Below are 16,775 nucleotides of genomic sequence, written 5' to 3'. Positions count from 1 at the left end.
CCTCCCCCAACCTCCCCCTCCTCCCACTTATGAGTGAGGACATGCAGTATTTATCTTTTGGTATAGTCACTTTTGGAAGTTTGCGTAATCTCCTAAAGCTGAAGCTTTGCATATCCTTAACTTGGCTATTCTCCTAAAGTATATTCACAACAGAAATGTGTACACTAAGACACATGTATATAAATGTTTATTATAGTGTTATTCATTGTATTAGTCTGTTTTCTACCTGAACACCTGAAACTGCGTAATTTATAAAGAAACAGAATTTATTTCCTACTGTTTTTGAGACTGGAAAGTCTGAGGTCTGGGGGGCACATCTGGTAAGGGCCTTTTTCTTGGTGGGGGCTTTCTACAGAGTCCCATGGCAGCGCAGTGTATCACATAATGAGGGCTGAGAAGAGCATTTCCACATACTCACTTGCTCTCCTTATAAAGCCCCCAGTCTACTCCCTGATAACCCATTAAATCATTAACCCATTAATCCATGAATAGATTAATCCAGTCACCTCTTAAAGGCCCGACCTTTCAAATACCATAGTGGGGACTAAATTCCATATAAGCTTTGGAGGGGACAAACATTCAAACCATGTATTCATAATAGCCTCAAACTGGACACAACTCATATCAACATTAGACAGGGTAAATAAATTGTGGTATAGTCATACAACAGAACATGATACAGCAACAAAAATGGGCAGCTTGCATTTTTACACAACATAATATGGATGAATGTTACAACTATAGTGTTGAATGAGAAAGGCAAGACACAAAATAATGTGTGTTGTATTATTCCATTTACATAAACTTCAAAGAGCAATCAAAACAAAACCGTAGTGTTTACTGTGGCCTGCTTAAATGAAAATATAAAGTGAAACAAGGAAATGCTTATAAAAGTTTAGGTTACCTTTGGGGAGGAGGTAAACAAGGATGATTGGGAAGGGGACACCAAAGTGGAAGGGTTCTGGGTCCAGGAAATGTTCTATTTCTTATATGGGGTTTCACGAGTGTTTTTCCAAATTATTGAGCGGTACAAATTTGTTTTGTGGGCTTTTTCTGTATGTTTCTTATTGCACAATTTTTAAAAGATTAAAAAATGTAGAGAGAGTGCTCAACAAATAGGTCAAAGAAGACAAATTTCATGCAAAAGTTTGCTCTAAAAACATGTTGATAAGTAACACTTCAGTGCAATTAGATTTATCCAGAACTTCTCATTTGGTAGTCATTAAAGCTCAGTAAGTAATAAATTACTTCCTTCAGTAACCATTATTTACCAGTAGGTAAGAACAGGTGGGCAATCCTCACTTCGCACAGTGGGACCATAAAAAATGACCGTTCATGTTGAAACCATGCACAATGATCTTAATCAGTGGAAAAAATTACAGTTGTTTCATGCTCTTTAAAATTTTTGTCAAAACATTAAAACTCTCCTATTGTTGGTTAAAATATATAGTAAACCTTTAAAAATTAAAACATTTAGTATAATGTAAACAGAAACAATTGTTTTATTATCAAGAGTAGTTTGAACACTGCTTGGCTGCTTGTTAACTTCTTGTATAACTTAAAATTGCAGAGCTAGCAGAGTGAGCATCTTTTCTGTGCATTGGCAAATTGTCATGTTCCTTTCTACTAAATTTGGATCAGCTTCCAACATTTTATATTCTGCATTTTCAGTGTGAAATGGCTCCAAGTGTTCCTTTAATGTGAAGGGTTTTTGCTGGCATCACTTCCTGTGGAACATATTTCTTCTTTTTGTCACAACCACATTCAAAATTTATGTCTGTAAGTTTGCCTTCACTAAGTTCCTCTGGCTGCATATCTAGAATCTCTCAAACAGGGGCAGTGGCAACATTCCTGCAGTCAGCTATTTCTCCTATTACTCTGCTTATGCTGGATTTGAATTTCATTTCCAGCATTATCAATTTTTGTTTCTTTTATCTTCGTTGGCCAGTTCTCTCTTTCAGCTACGCATTTTGTAAAATTTCTTGTGGGTTTAGCACTTGGAAGCAAGGCAACACAGCTATATGCTTTGCTCTCTGTGGCAAATTGAGTAACAGATGAGCCATGACCACTCACCAACCAACTTGAACGAAGTGGTGATTGGTCACTCATCATGATGTGCATCTCTTACTAACATAGTGATTTGGGGACTAGAGTGCTGGCAACAAAGTTTGTGTTTGTTTAATTACTCAATCTACTGTGGTAAGAGAAATTTGAATCATGTTGTTGGGGGACTGGTGTTATTTAACTAAACTCTGGTAGCTGAAATTTGTGCAAATGGGAAGTATGCAAAGTGAGGATAGCCTGTAGTTCAAAGAAGGTTGAATGTTTTGGTCAATTAAATAAAGATTGGGCAGGTTTTGATGAGATTTCAGGTACAGGGCGGCTTGGAATATTTGATCTCTGAGCTATTGAACACTTGATACATTTTATGTGGACATGTAAGTTTGGTACTACTCTTGCAACTTCTTTTATCTTCATAGGCATTTCCTTAGAGAGGACCTCTTACACCAGTTCTATAGAACAAACCCCCTACTTGTAGTAAGTAAAAACAATAGTTTTAGAAGAATAATAGTGATGGTGATTGTGAACTCAGCGTGTAGCAAGTGACACTGAAAATAAGTTTTTAAAAAATGTTTTATATAATGTTGATGTTCTAATAATTGAAAATGAAACAAAGTTAACAAATCAATTTTGATTTTTTTAGTCAGGCTACTCCATTTTCATTGTCTTCATATAAGCAAATACTTTATTCTTAAATTTGAAAAATAGAGTCTCAATCTATGTTGGTTGAAATTGAATAGTGTTAATTTATTTTTTCCATTCCTACAGGTGAATTGACACAGAGGTCTCAAGATGCCATTAGTGAAAAGAAACATTGATCCTAGGCACTTGTGCCACACAGCATTGCCTAGAGGCATTAAGAATGAACTGGAATGTGTAACCAATATTTCCTTGGCAAATATAATTAGACAACTGAGTAGCTTAAGTAAGTATTTTTATATCACTTAAAAATATTTCTCACAAACCAGAATGTTATGCTTTAGAGTATTAAGAAGATGTGCTTGTGATTAATTTTGGGGGGGATATTTGGTGAAAAGAGTACAAAATTATCCTGAAAAATTTAGTAATTTTAAGTAAAATCAATGAGTTTTAGAGTAATTTCTTCTTCCCCTATGTGTTTCTTCTGGGAAAGGGAAATATCTTAGGAACAGAATCATGTAATGGGTGAGAATTATTGGGATTGTCTTTAAAATATGATTCAATGTACATAAAATCAATGAGTTTTAGAGTAATTTCTTCTTCCCCTATGTGTTTCTTCTGGGAAAGGGAAGTATCTTAGGAACAGAATCATGTAATGGGTGAGAATTATTGGGATTGTCTTTAAAATATGATTCAATGTACGAAAGATAGGACCAGAGTTGTGCTTTTGCTTGGTTGTTATCACCTATTTACTCTTTTTAGGGTTTTCAACCATTTGTGTTTTGGGACACTAGTCTCTCTCTCTTTATATATATTTTATTAGCTTAGGGAAATATTTTTGTACTATTAAAGATCTAAAGTGAAAAATGTGAGGTCATCACTAGTTAGAGGATTAGACTAGTCAAGTGAGTTGTCTAAGGGACATCAGGATATCAGTCAATAGTGTGATATGCAGCATAATATGAAAACAACATGTGAACCTGGCCTCTGGCTGACAGAAGGCAAACAGGTTGGCCAGAGAATAAAGCCCAACGGAAATGGCAGGTGGGGGAAAAGGAAATGGGTGCTATGTTTCTATTACAAGATTACAGAACAGAACTACTTGCTGAAGGAATTGAACAAATTATTTCCTATTATTCTAAATTAAATGTTAGAGAAGTGAAACAATAAGTCCATTCTATCTTTTGAATTGAAGGATTATCTCTTTAATTTAATAAGATAAAACAAGGTATTCTTGGCCTACATACATTTTATATTCTCCAAGGGGTCCTAGATTTATCTTGTCAGTCATACCCACCCTCATGCATTTTCCTGATAAGCAGGCTTGGAAGGTATTCTTGGCCTACATACATTTTATATTCTCCAAGGGGTCCTAGATTTATCTTGTCAGCCATACCCACCCTCATGCATTCTCCTGATAAGCAGGCTTGGCTTTTCTTTTCTCTTCCTTTTAATTTTTGTACTTTCTTTTTATAATCAAGTAGTTAGCACAAGATAAAGAGGGGCTGTTAATCTAATTTGTTTCAAGTGAGAGAGTTTGGGCATACACATCTATAGCTAGAATAACATAAAAAGTTACATTTGACAGCTGCTTTGTGAGAATACTAAGTTTTTGCATTGCCTGTGAAATAGTTATAAGAATAAATGAAAGACTATTTCTTTGAAGTTGTTTTAAGTACATTCCTTGTTGCTTTTGGTGGCTATTTCAGGTTTCTTATTTGCAGTGCATCACTAAAATATTGTATGTTTACTTATTTCTTCCTTAGGAAAGGAAATGTAGAATGTACTTTTGAGACTAGTCAAAAGAAGAATTTTAGGGTTCCCAGATGTTACATTAACATATTATTAAAACACATTGTTTAAAGATATTTTATGGACTTTTTTGGTGGTTTAGCGCTGATTGAATCCAAAGTAAAATGACTTCATGTAAAATTTATTTTACATGTACATGAGTATATCAGCATGTTAGTATTAAAATACATGTTAAGAGTATAGAAATTACATTGGTAACATAGGATAAAACATTTTTAAAACAAAATTAAAGTGAATTTTGGATCTAATACAGGCATCTTGTTTTAGGTATATAGCAATATAGAATTTAGAACTATTATAATTAAGGATATTAATTTGTTGTACTCATTTCATCCATGGCCTAAAGATGAAAATTTAAGGAATTTTCAAGTCTGCAGCAGTCCATATAAGCAACATCTATCAGCAAGCACATGGTCATGTTGTAGCCAAACTCTGTAAATAGAAATACGTTGTAAAAATGTAACTAAATTGGGTTTTGGTTGCTTCACATTTAGGAATTGGAGACCATATAGGCATTTTCTAAGCAGTTTATAGAGATTGAAAAACAAAGAGAAGATTTATAAAATATTGTAGCAAGGTGTTACAACAGTTTAATGCCCTGAATTTAACTTCTCTGGCAGCTTTCCCACTTGACATAGTTGAGAACCTGGGATTAAATTTGAAAGGTCTCTAGATAGCCAGAATAAACAAGCCTGTGCACATAAAATAACTAATTGATCCCTCTCTCAGAGCCTGTTTGCTTTTTTTTTGATAGTTCAAGCAGGTTTGATGATGTAGTTTCCAAACATTTATGCTTCAGAGCATTACAAGAGGAGGTATGGGGGGAGATGCTAATAGGAGGAGGCATCACTGAAGCCAGCAAAAAGAGGTAGTTTACAGCAAAGAAAAAGTGACATAAGAAAAGAAGCAGCAGAAAAACTGGAAAGAGACCATTTAATGTAAAAGCAAATATTCTTATACATTTCAAGGTTCTTTTCTGGCCTAGGAGAATACTTGATTTTCATAATTAAGTCATGGCCACGAGTCTTCAAGAAAAGGTTAACTTATGTTTAATTTTGTATTCCATTTAAGAAGACGGGGAAGCTTAGAATATATTTCACAACAGTTTCCATTTAAAATAATTAAAATAATAATTGAGGCGTTAAATAATAATCTTTGAATTAGAAGACTCGATTATCCAAAATGGTTCTAAATAATTGAGATGCTCACTTTGATACCACCAAAAGTTAGCACCAAAAGTACTTGAGAACAGAGCAGTGAAAGAAAGCTACAAAGCTCCATGTGGCTTACAGCTGGACGTGCTCTTGACTTCTTTATCACAAATATGTACATCACAGTTTTTTGTGAGATTTTTCCTAGTAGAACCTAATTCTGATTTGTAGTAGTTAATTATTTAAATCTAGAATTTATATAAATTTTCTTTTCCCTATTTTGTCATTATCTTAACAACCATTGAGACTGATTGTCTAAGGGATCTTTTACCATTCTTTTCCCATTACTTTTCTCTGTTGAATATAGTCAGTTCATGTTGCCAAGATTAGCTGTAGAACCTACTTACTTTTTAGGCTCAAACTTGGATAATTTGACAAATAGATGGATAGGTAGCAAGCTAGATGGGTAGGAGGGTGGCCGGATAGATTGGATCAGTAAGACAAATTAGGTAACTAGACAATGGACAGAAAACATTCAGTACTTTTTTTTGTGATAAAACTACATGGCCTCAGCAACCCAGTCCAGGGTTTATCATTCCAGGTGAGGAGCTGCAGAATGCCCCAGTGCCTCTCCCAGGAGTCTGGGGTCCTGATTGAAACCCTAGTAATCTCTCCCCAGGGTTACCCCCTTCACCAGAGGAGCTACAGAGTGCCCCAGTGCTTCTCTCAGGGCTCCAAAATTTCATCCATTTCCCTGGAAACCCCACCCACTTTACTGGAGAACAGCCAATTACTGCAGCACCTCTCTCAGAAGCCTAAAGTCCCAACTGTGATCCCACTGTCCCTATCTAGGGTTGCCCACTTCAACTGAGGGCTCCAAAATTTCATCCATTTCCCTGGAAACCCCACCCACTTTACTGGAGAACAGCCAATTGCTGCAGCACCTCTCTCAGAAGCCTAAAGTCCCAACTGTGATCCCACTGTCCCTATCTAGGGTTGCCCACTTCAACTGAGGAATCACTGAGTGTACCAACAAATCTCTCAGGGCTCAAAGTCCCACCTGCAGCCTCAGTAATCTCATCCTGTGCCACCACTCCAGCAAAGAGCTGTTGAGTATCCCAGGGCCTAGGCCACATAGGCATTATTTGCAGATAAATTTGACACTGAATACAGTCAAAGAAAGCAGATTGAGACTAAATTACTGTACTCACCAGGAACTAAGCCTAAAACACACCATCCAACCAACACTTCAACACATCTATAGAAAAGAGCCTCTCTCTTCTGAAGCTACCCCAGAAAGTTAGAAGTAGCAGCTGTTCTACCAGATGCCCAGACATAAACCTAGGGATACAAGAAACATGAAAAAAACAAGGAGACATGGCACCCCAAATGGAGTACAATAATTCTCCAGTACAAGACGCCAAAGAAAAGGAAATTTATGAAATTCCTAAAAAGGTATTTACCACAATAATCTTAAGGAGACTCAACAAGATACAAGAGAATACAAATAGACAATTCAGTGGAGCCAGAAAAACAATTATCTGAATGAGAAACTCAAGACAGAGGTAGATATTATAAAAAAGAACCAAGAAGAATTCATTAAATGAAATTAAAAAAATACAACCCCAAACTTAACAACAGACTAGATCAATCATAAAATAGAATTTCTGAACTTGTAGACAGATCTTTTGAAATAAGCCAATCAGACAAAAGAGAAAAGGGAATAAAGAAGAATGAAGAAAGTCTACGAGATATTGGACAACTTTAAGCAAACAAAATGAAAAAAAAAAAAGCTTTTCTTCAAAGAGCAAGAAGAAGACAAGGATGCCTACTCTCTCTACTCTTATTCAGCATGTTACTAGAAGTCCTAGCCAGAGCAATTAGGCAAGAGAAGGAAATAAAGGGCATCCAAATTGGAAAAGAGGAAGTCAGATTGTGCCATTTGCAGATGACATGATCTTAAATGTCATCTTTTGCAGAGTGACGGAGATGCAAAAGATTACTCAGAACCTATGTATTCAGAGTAATGAGAAGCCTGAAGGGACTGCACCAAGGGAAAACTCCTTCAAGAGAGGAGAGCCCATGCACAGCCCTGAGTCAGTTTTTGCTTCAGTTTTTGTTGTAAGGAAAAGGAAGTTACAGAAGAAAAACAGGTGGTTAATCAATCATAGTGAAAACACAGACAAACTGCCTACATGACAATCTTCATTAAAACAGATGTAACTTAAAATAGTTCAAGAAATTTACCATCAAAAGGAGTCATAAAACTAAGCTATGTGATGTACAAAAGGAAACAGTGAGATAATAACCAAAGTGCCTAACTCCCCAAGAAACTCAAAGAAACAGCTTATGGCAAGATGTGGAACATCCCCCAAGCACTAACTAGCAGAATATCTTCGAAGGTTTTAGCTTACATACTTTCCTATCGTTTAGGTTTAGCTGAACTAATGGCAACAGCCCCCAGAGCAATCACTTTTCGCTGTGCTTCAATTCTCTTATCTACATCAAAGGCTTTAGTACTGTGAAAGTTTTCTGGTCTTTCTTAATCTTAGCATTCTAGTGTGTTTTCCTGAAGGGTTGGACTTCGACCCCCTAAACTAGAGGCTTTGGCCTCCTAAACTAAGGACTTTGGTCCTCTAAACTACATGTGTTTTTTTTCTATCTCATTAATACTTCTTAGTCAATATCCTCTACACTTAAATATAGAAAAACTTAAAGACTCCACCAGAAAACTCTTAGAACTGATAAATTTAGTAAAGTTGCAGGATAAAAAATCAACATTAAAAAATCAGTAGTGTTTCTATACACCAACAGCTAACTAGCAGAAAAAGAAATCAAGAAAGCAATGCCATTTACAATAGCTACCAAAAGAAAAAAAAAATCTATGAATGAATTTAACCAAGGAGGTCAAAGATGTCTATAATGATAACTACAAAAAACTAATGAAAGAATTTAAAGACAAAAAAAGGAAAGACATCCCACATTCATGGATTGGAAGAATTAATACTGTCAAAATTACCATTTCGCTACCCAAAGTCATCTACAGATTCAGTGTAATCGGTATCAGTATACCAGTGACACTCTTCACAGAAATAGAAAAAACAACCCTAAAATTTACATGGAACCACAAAAGACGTTGAATAGCCAAAGCAATTCTGAGTGAAAAGAACAAAGCTGGAGGCATTATACTACCTGTCTTGAAAATATACTACAAAGCTATAGTAATCTAAACAGCATGGTACTGGTATAAAAACAGACATATTGTCCAATGGAAGAAAATAGAAAACCCAGAAAGAAATCCACGTCTAGCCAGAAGATTTTGAAATGGCTCCAAGAACATACATTGGGGAAAGGACAGCCTCTTCCGTATATTGTTCTGGGGAAACTGGATTATCCATGTGTGGGAAAAAGAAAGAAGACCACTGTCTTTTACCATATACCAAAACCAACTTAAAATGAATTAAAGACTTAAGTGTAAGACCCCAAAGTGTAAAACTACTAGAAGGAAACATAGGGGAAATACTGTAAGACGTTGGTCTGGGCAAAAATTTTATAGAGAAGACTTCTAAAGCACAGGCAACATAAGCAAAAATAGACAATGGGATTACATCAACTAAAAAGCTTCTGCATGGCAAAGGAGACAACAGAGTGATCAGCAGAATGGAAACTTCATCTGACAAGGGATTAAAATCCAGAATATACAAGGAACCTAAACAACTAAATAGTAAAAACAACAAATAATCCCACTAAAAAACAAACAAAGGATGCCCACCAACTGACCAACCACACAGGTGGCCCAGGTGACTGCAGCTTGCTCTTGCAACCCAGACCCTGAATTCAGGCACCAGCCTGCACCTGCCCCGAGCCCCAGAGAAGGCATGCCCACCAACCAAGCAGGAGCTGTGGCAGCCCACTGTATACTCAATTGCATTGTATCAAGAAGAGTCACTAGCAGAGCCTACAAATAGAGGAGGAAGTCTTTCCCCTCATAGGTTACTCCAGAGTAATAGAAGAAACAAGCGTCCTATCAGATGACTAAACATCAATGAAAAAATACTAGAACTGCAAATAAAACAAGAAGATATGACACCACCAAAGGAATATGATAATTCTCGAGTACCAGACCCCGTAGAGCAGGAAACCCTTGAGATATCTGAAAAAGAATTCTGAGTGCTGATCTTAAGAAAACAGAAAGAGATAAGAGAAGAGTCAATTAGAGAACATAGCAAAGCAAGAAAAAATATCCAGGACATGAAGAAGGCAATTTATAAAGAGATTAATAACTTAAAAAAGAATGTAACTGAACTCCTAGAAATAAAAGTATTCACTCAATGAAATAGAAAACAGAGAGCTTGAGCAGCAGGCTAAAGCAAGTGGAAGAAAGAATTTCAGACCTTGAAGAAGGCTTTTTTGAAATAATTCAGGCAAACAAGGAAAGGAAAAAAGAATGAAAGAAAAATGAAGAAAATCTGAGAGAGGTAGCCAACAACCTCTAGCATATGAACATCTGAATCATGGGTATTCCAGAAGGGGAGGAGAAAGGAAAAGTCATTGGAAACCTATTCAAAAAATAATAACAGAAAACTTCCTGGGTCTTGGGAGCAATGCAGACCATCAGATCCAAGAAGCCCAAAGATTCCCAAACAGATTCAATCTAAGAAGATCCTCTCCAAGACACATTGTAGTCAAAATGGCAAAACTCAAAGAGAGAATTCTACAAGCAGAAAAGAAAGGCATCAAGTCACCTGTAAGGGAGCCCCAATCAGACTAACAGCAGAATTCTCAACTGAAACCTTACAAGCCAGAAAAAAATGGATTGATATATTCAAAATACAAGAAGATAAAATTTACCAGCCAAGAATTCTATATCTAGCAACATTGTCCTTCAGAAATGAGGGAGAAACAGTGTATTTCCCAGACAGACAAAAAGTACAGGAGTTCACTACCATACAACCAGCTCTGCAAGAAATACTCAAAGAAATCCTGAATCGGGAATTTGAAAAACAATAATCAGTATCATGGATTTACAAGAAAGAACAAAACCCACCATTAAAAGCAAAATGCAGACAGGAAAGAGAAAGAAGCTAAATCATGTCACCTCAAAAAATCCAACTAACATCAAAGATGAAAAATAAAAGGGGAAGAAAAGGACAAATGATATTTAAAACACCTAAACTAAAACCAATATAATGTCAGGAGTAAAGCAATACCTGTCAGTAACAACCCTAAATGTAAATGGATTAATAAACTTCCCATCCAGAAGACACAGACTGACTGGATTAAAAAGCTAGACCCAATGATATCCTGTCTTCAAGAGAGCCACCTCAATTATAAAGACACATACAGACTAAAAGTGAAGGGATGGAAAAAAATATACCATGCAAATGGAAACCAAAAATGAGCAGGAGTAGCTATTCTTATATCAGATAAAATAAACTTCAATCAATTATAAAGACACATACAGACTAAAAGTGAAGGGATGGAAAAAAATATACCATGCAAATGGAAACCAAAAATGAGCAGGAGTAGCTATTCTTATATCAGATAAAATAAACTTCAAACCAAAAATCATAAAATGAGACAAAGAAAGACATTATATAATGATAAAGGATCTATCCAGTTAGAAGATGTAACAGTCATAAATATGTATGCACCCAACACTGGAGCACCCAGTTATGTAAAGCAAACACTCTTAGACCTAAAAAAAAGAGACAGACCCTAATACAATAATGGTGACCTGAACACCCCCCTCTCAAAATTGGACAGGTCTTCCAGGCAACAAATCAACAGAGAAAACACGACTTAAACTACACCTCAGACCAATTGGACCTGCCAGGCGTCTACAGAACATTTCGTCCAACAAGTACAGATACACATTCTTCTCAACAGCAAATGATAGACCACATGTTAGGTCACAAATCAAGTCTCAGCAAATTTAACAAAACTGAAATCATTCCAAGTTTCTTTTCAGACCACAATAGATTAAAACTGGAAATCAATAACAAGCAAAATTCTGGAAACTATACAAGTGCGTGGAAGCTAAACAACAGACTCCTCAATGACCTATGGGTCCAAGAAGAAATTAAATAGAAAATCAAAAAAATTTTGAAACTAACAAATAAAGATACATCATACCAAAACCTGTGGGATACTGTAAAAGAGGGAAGGTTATTGCAGTAAACACTTATATCAAAAGAATGGAAGGACTTCAAATAAATGGCCTAATGCTATACCTCAAAGAGCTAGAAAAACAACAATAATCCAACCCTAAAACTAATAGACAAAAGGAAATAATTAAGAGTGGGCAGAACTAAATGAAATAGAGACCCCAAAATTGATACAAAAGATCAATGAAACAAAAAGTTGGTTTTTTGAGAAGATAAATAAAATAGACAATTAGCAAGGTTAACAAAAAGAATAAGAGAGAAGACACAAATAACAAAAATCAGAAATGAAAACGACTGACACCAAAAATATGAAAAATCATGAGAGATCATTATAAACAACTATACACCAATAAATATGAAAACTTAGAAGAAATGGATAAATTTCTGGACAAATACAAACTTCTAAAACAGCATGGTACTAGCATAAAAACAGATGATTTGATCAGTGGAACAGAATAGAAAACCTGGGAATCAACTCACATACTTATAGCCAACTGATCTTTGATAAAGGCAACAAGAACACACATTGGGGAAAAGACTGCTTCTTCAATAAATGGTTCTGGGAAAACTGGACTTCTGTATGCAAAAAAATGAAACTGGACCTGTGTCTCTCACCATATACCAAAATCAACTCAAAATGGATGAAAGATTCAAATATAAAACCCCAAATCATAAAATTACTAAAGGAAAACATAGAGGAAACACTTCAGGAAGTAAGGCTGGGCAAAGACTTCATGAATAAGACCCCAAAAGCACAAGCAACAAAAGAAAAAATAAACAAATGGGACTATATCAAATTGAAAAGCTTCTGCACAGCAAAGGAAACAATCAACAGAGCAGAAAAACAACCTATGGAATAGGAGAAAATATTTTGCAAACTATGTATCCAACAATATATTAATATCCAGAATATATATGGAACTCAACTGTACAGTAAAAAACCAAATAATCCAATTAAAAAATGGGCAAAGGAGATGAATAGACATTTTCCAAAGGAAAACATACAGATGGCCTACTGTTATATGAAAAAATGCTCAACATCACTAGTCATCAGAGAAATGCAAATCAAAACCACATTGAAGTAGAACTGAGCTGGCACCCTCTGTGGGATCCAGGCCAGGCAAGTCCCCACCCCCGAGAGGCCCAACCCACCAACCTCCAGGCCCCAAGGCACCAGCGCCAAACTGGCACTCTCTGCAGTATCCAGGCCAGGCAAGACCCCATCCCTGAAAGCCCCAACCCACTGATCCCCAGGCCCTGAGGCAGCAGCAGGCAGCTGAGCATCAGCAAAACTCCCTGCCACTGCTGCAGACACCAGGATGGAACAAGTGGACTGTGAAAGTCTCTGCCACAATGACTAAACACCAAAGGACAGATGCTAGAAATATGAAAAACCAAGAAAGTATGACACCACTACAGGAATATAATAACTCAAGCTTCAGGTCCTATAGAACAGGAAGTCCTTGAAATGACTGACAAGGAATTTTGAGCAAAAAATCTAAGGAAACCACATGAGATACAAGAAGACTCAGACAACACAAAGAAATGAGAAAAAGTATACACGACCTGAAAGAGGAAATATAAAAAGAAATCAGTGCCCTGAAAAAGAACGTGGTTGAGCTAGTGGAGCTGAAGGATTCATTCAATGAAATAAAATCACAACAGAGAGCTTAACCAGCAGGCTAGAACAAGCAGAAGAGAGAATTTCTGACCTTGAAGATGGGCTGTCTGAAATAACACAGGTGGACAAAAAAGAAGAAAAAAGAATTTAAAAAATTAAAAAATTGAAGAAGGGGCCGGCCCGGTGGCGCGCTGGATAAGTGCGCTGCTTGGGAAGCGCGGCGGCGCTCCCGCCCAAGGGTTCGGATCCCACATACAGACCGGTTCCCGCTCACTGGCTGAGCGAGGCGCGGGGGCAACGCCGTGGGTTGCAATCCCGTTGCCGGTCCCTGGTCCGGGGCAACACTGAGGGTTGCGATCCGTTGCCGGACACGGAAAAAGACAAAAGACAAAAAAAAAAAAAAAAGTTGAAGAAAATCTAAGAGAGATAACAGACAACTTTAAACACTCAAATATCTCAATCATGGGTATTCCAAAAGGGGAGGGAAAAGGAAATGGCATTGAAACATATTCAGTGAAATAATAGCTGAAAAGTTCCCAGGTATAGGGAGAGATACAGATCTTTAGATTCAGGAGGCCCCCAAATACTCAAGCATGTTCAACCCAAAAAGGTCCTCTCCAAGACATGTTACAGTCAAATTGGCAAATCTCAAAGATGAAGAGGAAATATTAAAAGCTGCAAGAAGAGGTATCAAGTCATATATAGGGAGCCCGTATCAGACTAACCTCAAACTTTTCATTAGAAACACTAAAAGCCAGAAGAGAATGGGATGATATATTCAAAATACTGAGACAAAAATTGTCAGCCAAGAATACTTTACCCAGCATGGCTATCCTTCTGAAATGAAGGACAAATAGTATATCTCCAAGACAAACAAAAACTGCTGGAGTTCACTACCACATGATCAGCCTTACAAGAAATTCTCAAGGAGTACTGGGTCTGGTACCTAAAAAACAACCATTGCTACCATGAATACTCAAGAAAGAACAAAACCAACCAGTAAAATAAAATGCTAATAAAAAAGAGAAAAAAAGTTTATCTACCATCCCAAGAAGCCAACAAATACAGAAGACAAACAGTAAATCAGAAAGAAAGGAACAAAAGATATTTAAAACATCCAAACCAAAATCGATAAAATGCAGGAGTAAATCAACTCTTAATGTAAAAGGATTAAATTCCTCACTCAAAAGACACAGACTGACTGACTGGATTAAAAAGCTAGACCCAACTGTATCCTGCCTTCAAGAGATCCACCTCAATTATAAAGACATACACAGACTAAGATTGAAGGGATGGAAAAAAATATACCACACAAATGGAAACCAAAAATGAGCAGGAGTATTTATCTGATATTCTTATATCAGATAAAATGACGTTAAACTGAAAACCATAAAAAAAGAAGGCCATGAAATAATGATAAAAGGATCTATCCAACAGGAAGACATAACAATCACAAATATATATGCACCCAACATCGGAGCAGCCAGATTTATAAAGCAAACACTATTAGACCTAAAGAAAGAGATAGACACTAATATCATAGTAGTAGGGGACATAAACACTCCACTCTCAACATTGGACAGATCATCTAGGCAAAATATCAACAGAAACACAAGATCTAAACAACACTTTAGACCAGTTGGACTTGGCAGATATCTGTAGAACATTTCATCCAACAACCTCAGAATATTTATTCTTCTCATCAGCACATGGAACATTCTCCAGGATAGATCACATGTTATGTCACAAATCAAGTCTCAACAAATTCAAAAAAACTGGAATTATTCCATGTATTTTTTTCAGATCACAATGGATTAAAACTGGTAATCAATAACAAACAAAACTCTAGAAACTATACAAATACATGGAAATTAAACAACATTCTACTTAATGACATATGGGTCCAAGAAGAAATTAAACAGGAAATCAAAAAAATTATTGAAACTAATGAAAATAATGAAACATCATACCAAAACCTGTGAGATAATGCAAAAGCAGTACTAAGGGGGAAATTTATTGCATTAAATGCTTACTTCAGAAGAATGGAAAGGTGGTAAGTAAACAACCTAACACTTCACCTTAATGAATTAGAAGAACAAGAACAATCCAAACCCAAAGTTAGTGGACTGAAAGAAATAATTAAGATTAGAGCAGAACTAAATGAAATAGAAACCCAAAAAATGATACAAAAGATTGATGAAACAAAAGTTAGTTTTTTAAAAAAGATAAATAAAATTAACAAACTATTAGCAAGGCTAACTAAAAAAAGAAGAGAGAAGACACAACAAAAATCAGAAATGAAAAAGGAAATATTAAATCTGATACCTCAGAAATACAAAGAATCATTAGAGACTACTATAAACAACTAATGCCAACAAATTTGAAAATCTGGAGAAAATGGATAAATTTCTGGACATACACAAACTACCAAGACTGAGCCAAGAAGACTCAGAAAATCTGGACCGACCAATAACAATCAGAGATTGAAACTGTTATCAGCAGACTCCCAAGAAAGAAAAGTTCAGGTTCACTGCAGAATTCTACCAAACCTTTAAAGAAGAATTAGTACCAATTCTCTACAAATTATTCCAAAATATTAAAACAGAGGCCATTCTCCCAAACTCATTCTATGAGGCAAACATCACCCTGATGCCAAAACAAGACAAAGATACAACAACAACAACAAAAGAAAACTATAGGCCAATATCTTTGACGAAATAGATGCAAAAATTCTCAATAAAATGCTAGGTAATAGAATACAGCAACACATAGGTAAAATTATACACCATGATCAAGTGGGATTCATCCCAGGAATGCAAGGTTGGTTCAACATATGCAAGTCAATAAATGTGATACAATATGCCAACAAAATCAAAGACAAAAATCCTATGATCATCTCGATAGATGCTGAAAAAGCATTTGATAAAATTCAGCATTTGTTTATGATAAGGACTCTCTATGTATTGGGTGTAGAAGGAAAGTATCTCAATACAATTAAAGCCGTATATGACAAACCCATTGCCCAATATCATCCTGAATGGGGAAAAATTGCAAGCTTTTCTTTTAAGAACAGGAACAAGACAAGGCTGCCCACTGTTGCTGCTCCTATTCAACATAGTGTTGGGAGTACTAGCCAGAGCAATCAGGAAAGAGAAGGAAATAAAAGGCATCCAGATTGGAAAAGATGAAGTCAAAATGTCCCTGTTTGCAGATGATATGATCCTATATATAGAACAGCCTAAAGGCTCTACAAAAAAACTCTTAGAATCAATAAGTGATTTCACCCAAGTTGCGGGATACAAAACGAACATGCAAAAATCAGTA

At 36.1% G+C, this 16,775-nt stretch overlaps 1 protein-coding gene across 1 annotated transcript in view; it reads left to right on the top strand.

Annotated features, from left to right (window-relative positions):
- WASF1 (WAS protein family, member 1) overlaps positions 1-16,775 on the top strand; it is a 108,239-nt gene that overhangs the window by 66,919 nt on the left and 24,545 nt on the right. The window contains exon 2 of the mRNA XM_008571526.1: positions 2,830-2,986. Within this exon, the coding sequence (XP_008569748.1) occupies positions 2,854-2,986 (133 nt within the window). The 5' untranslated portion in view covers positions 2,830-2,853. The remainder of the gene's footprint in view (positions 1-2,829; positions 2,987-16,775) is intronic.

The sequence above is a fragment of the Galeopterus variegatus genome, unplaced genomic scaffold (assembly GCF_000696425.1).
Source record: "Galeopterus variegatus unplaced genomic scaffold, G_variegatus-3.0.2 Scaffold699, whole genome shotgun sequence".
Lineage (NCBI taxonomy): Eukaryota > Metazoa > Chordata > Mammalia > Dermoptera > Cynocephalidae > Galeopterus > Galeopterus variegatus.
This window is presented reverse-complemented; position numbering and strand designations above follow the sequence as displayed.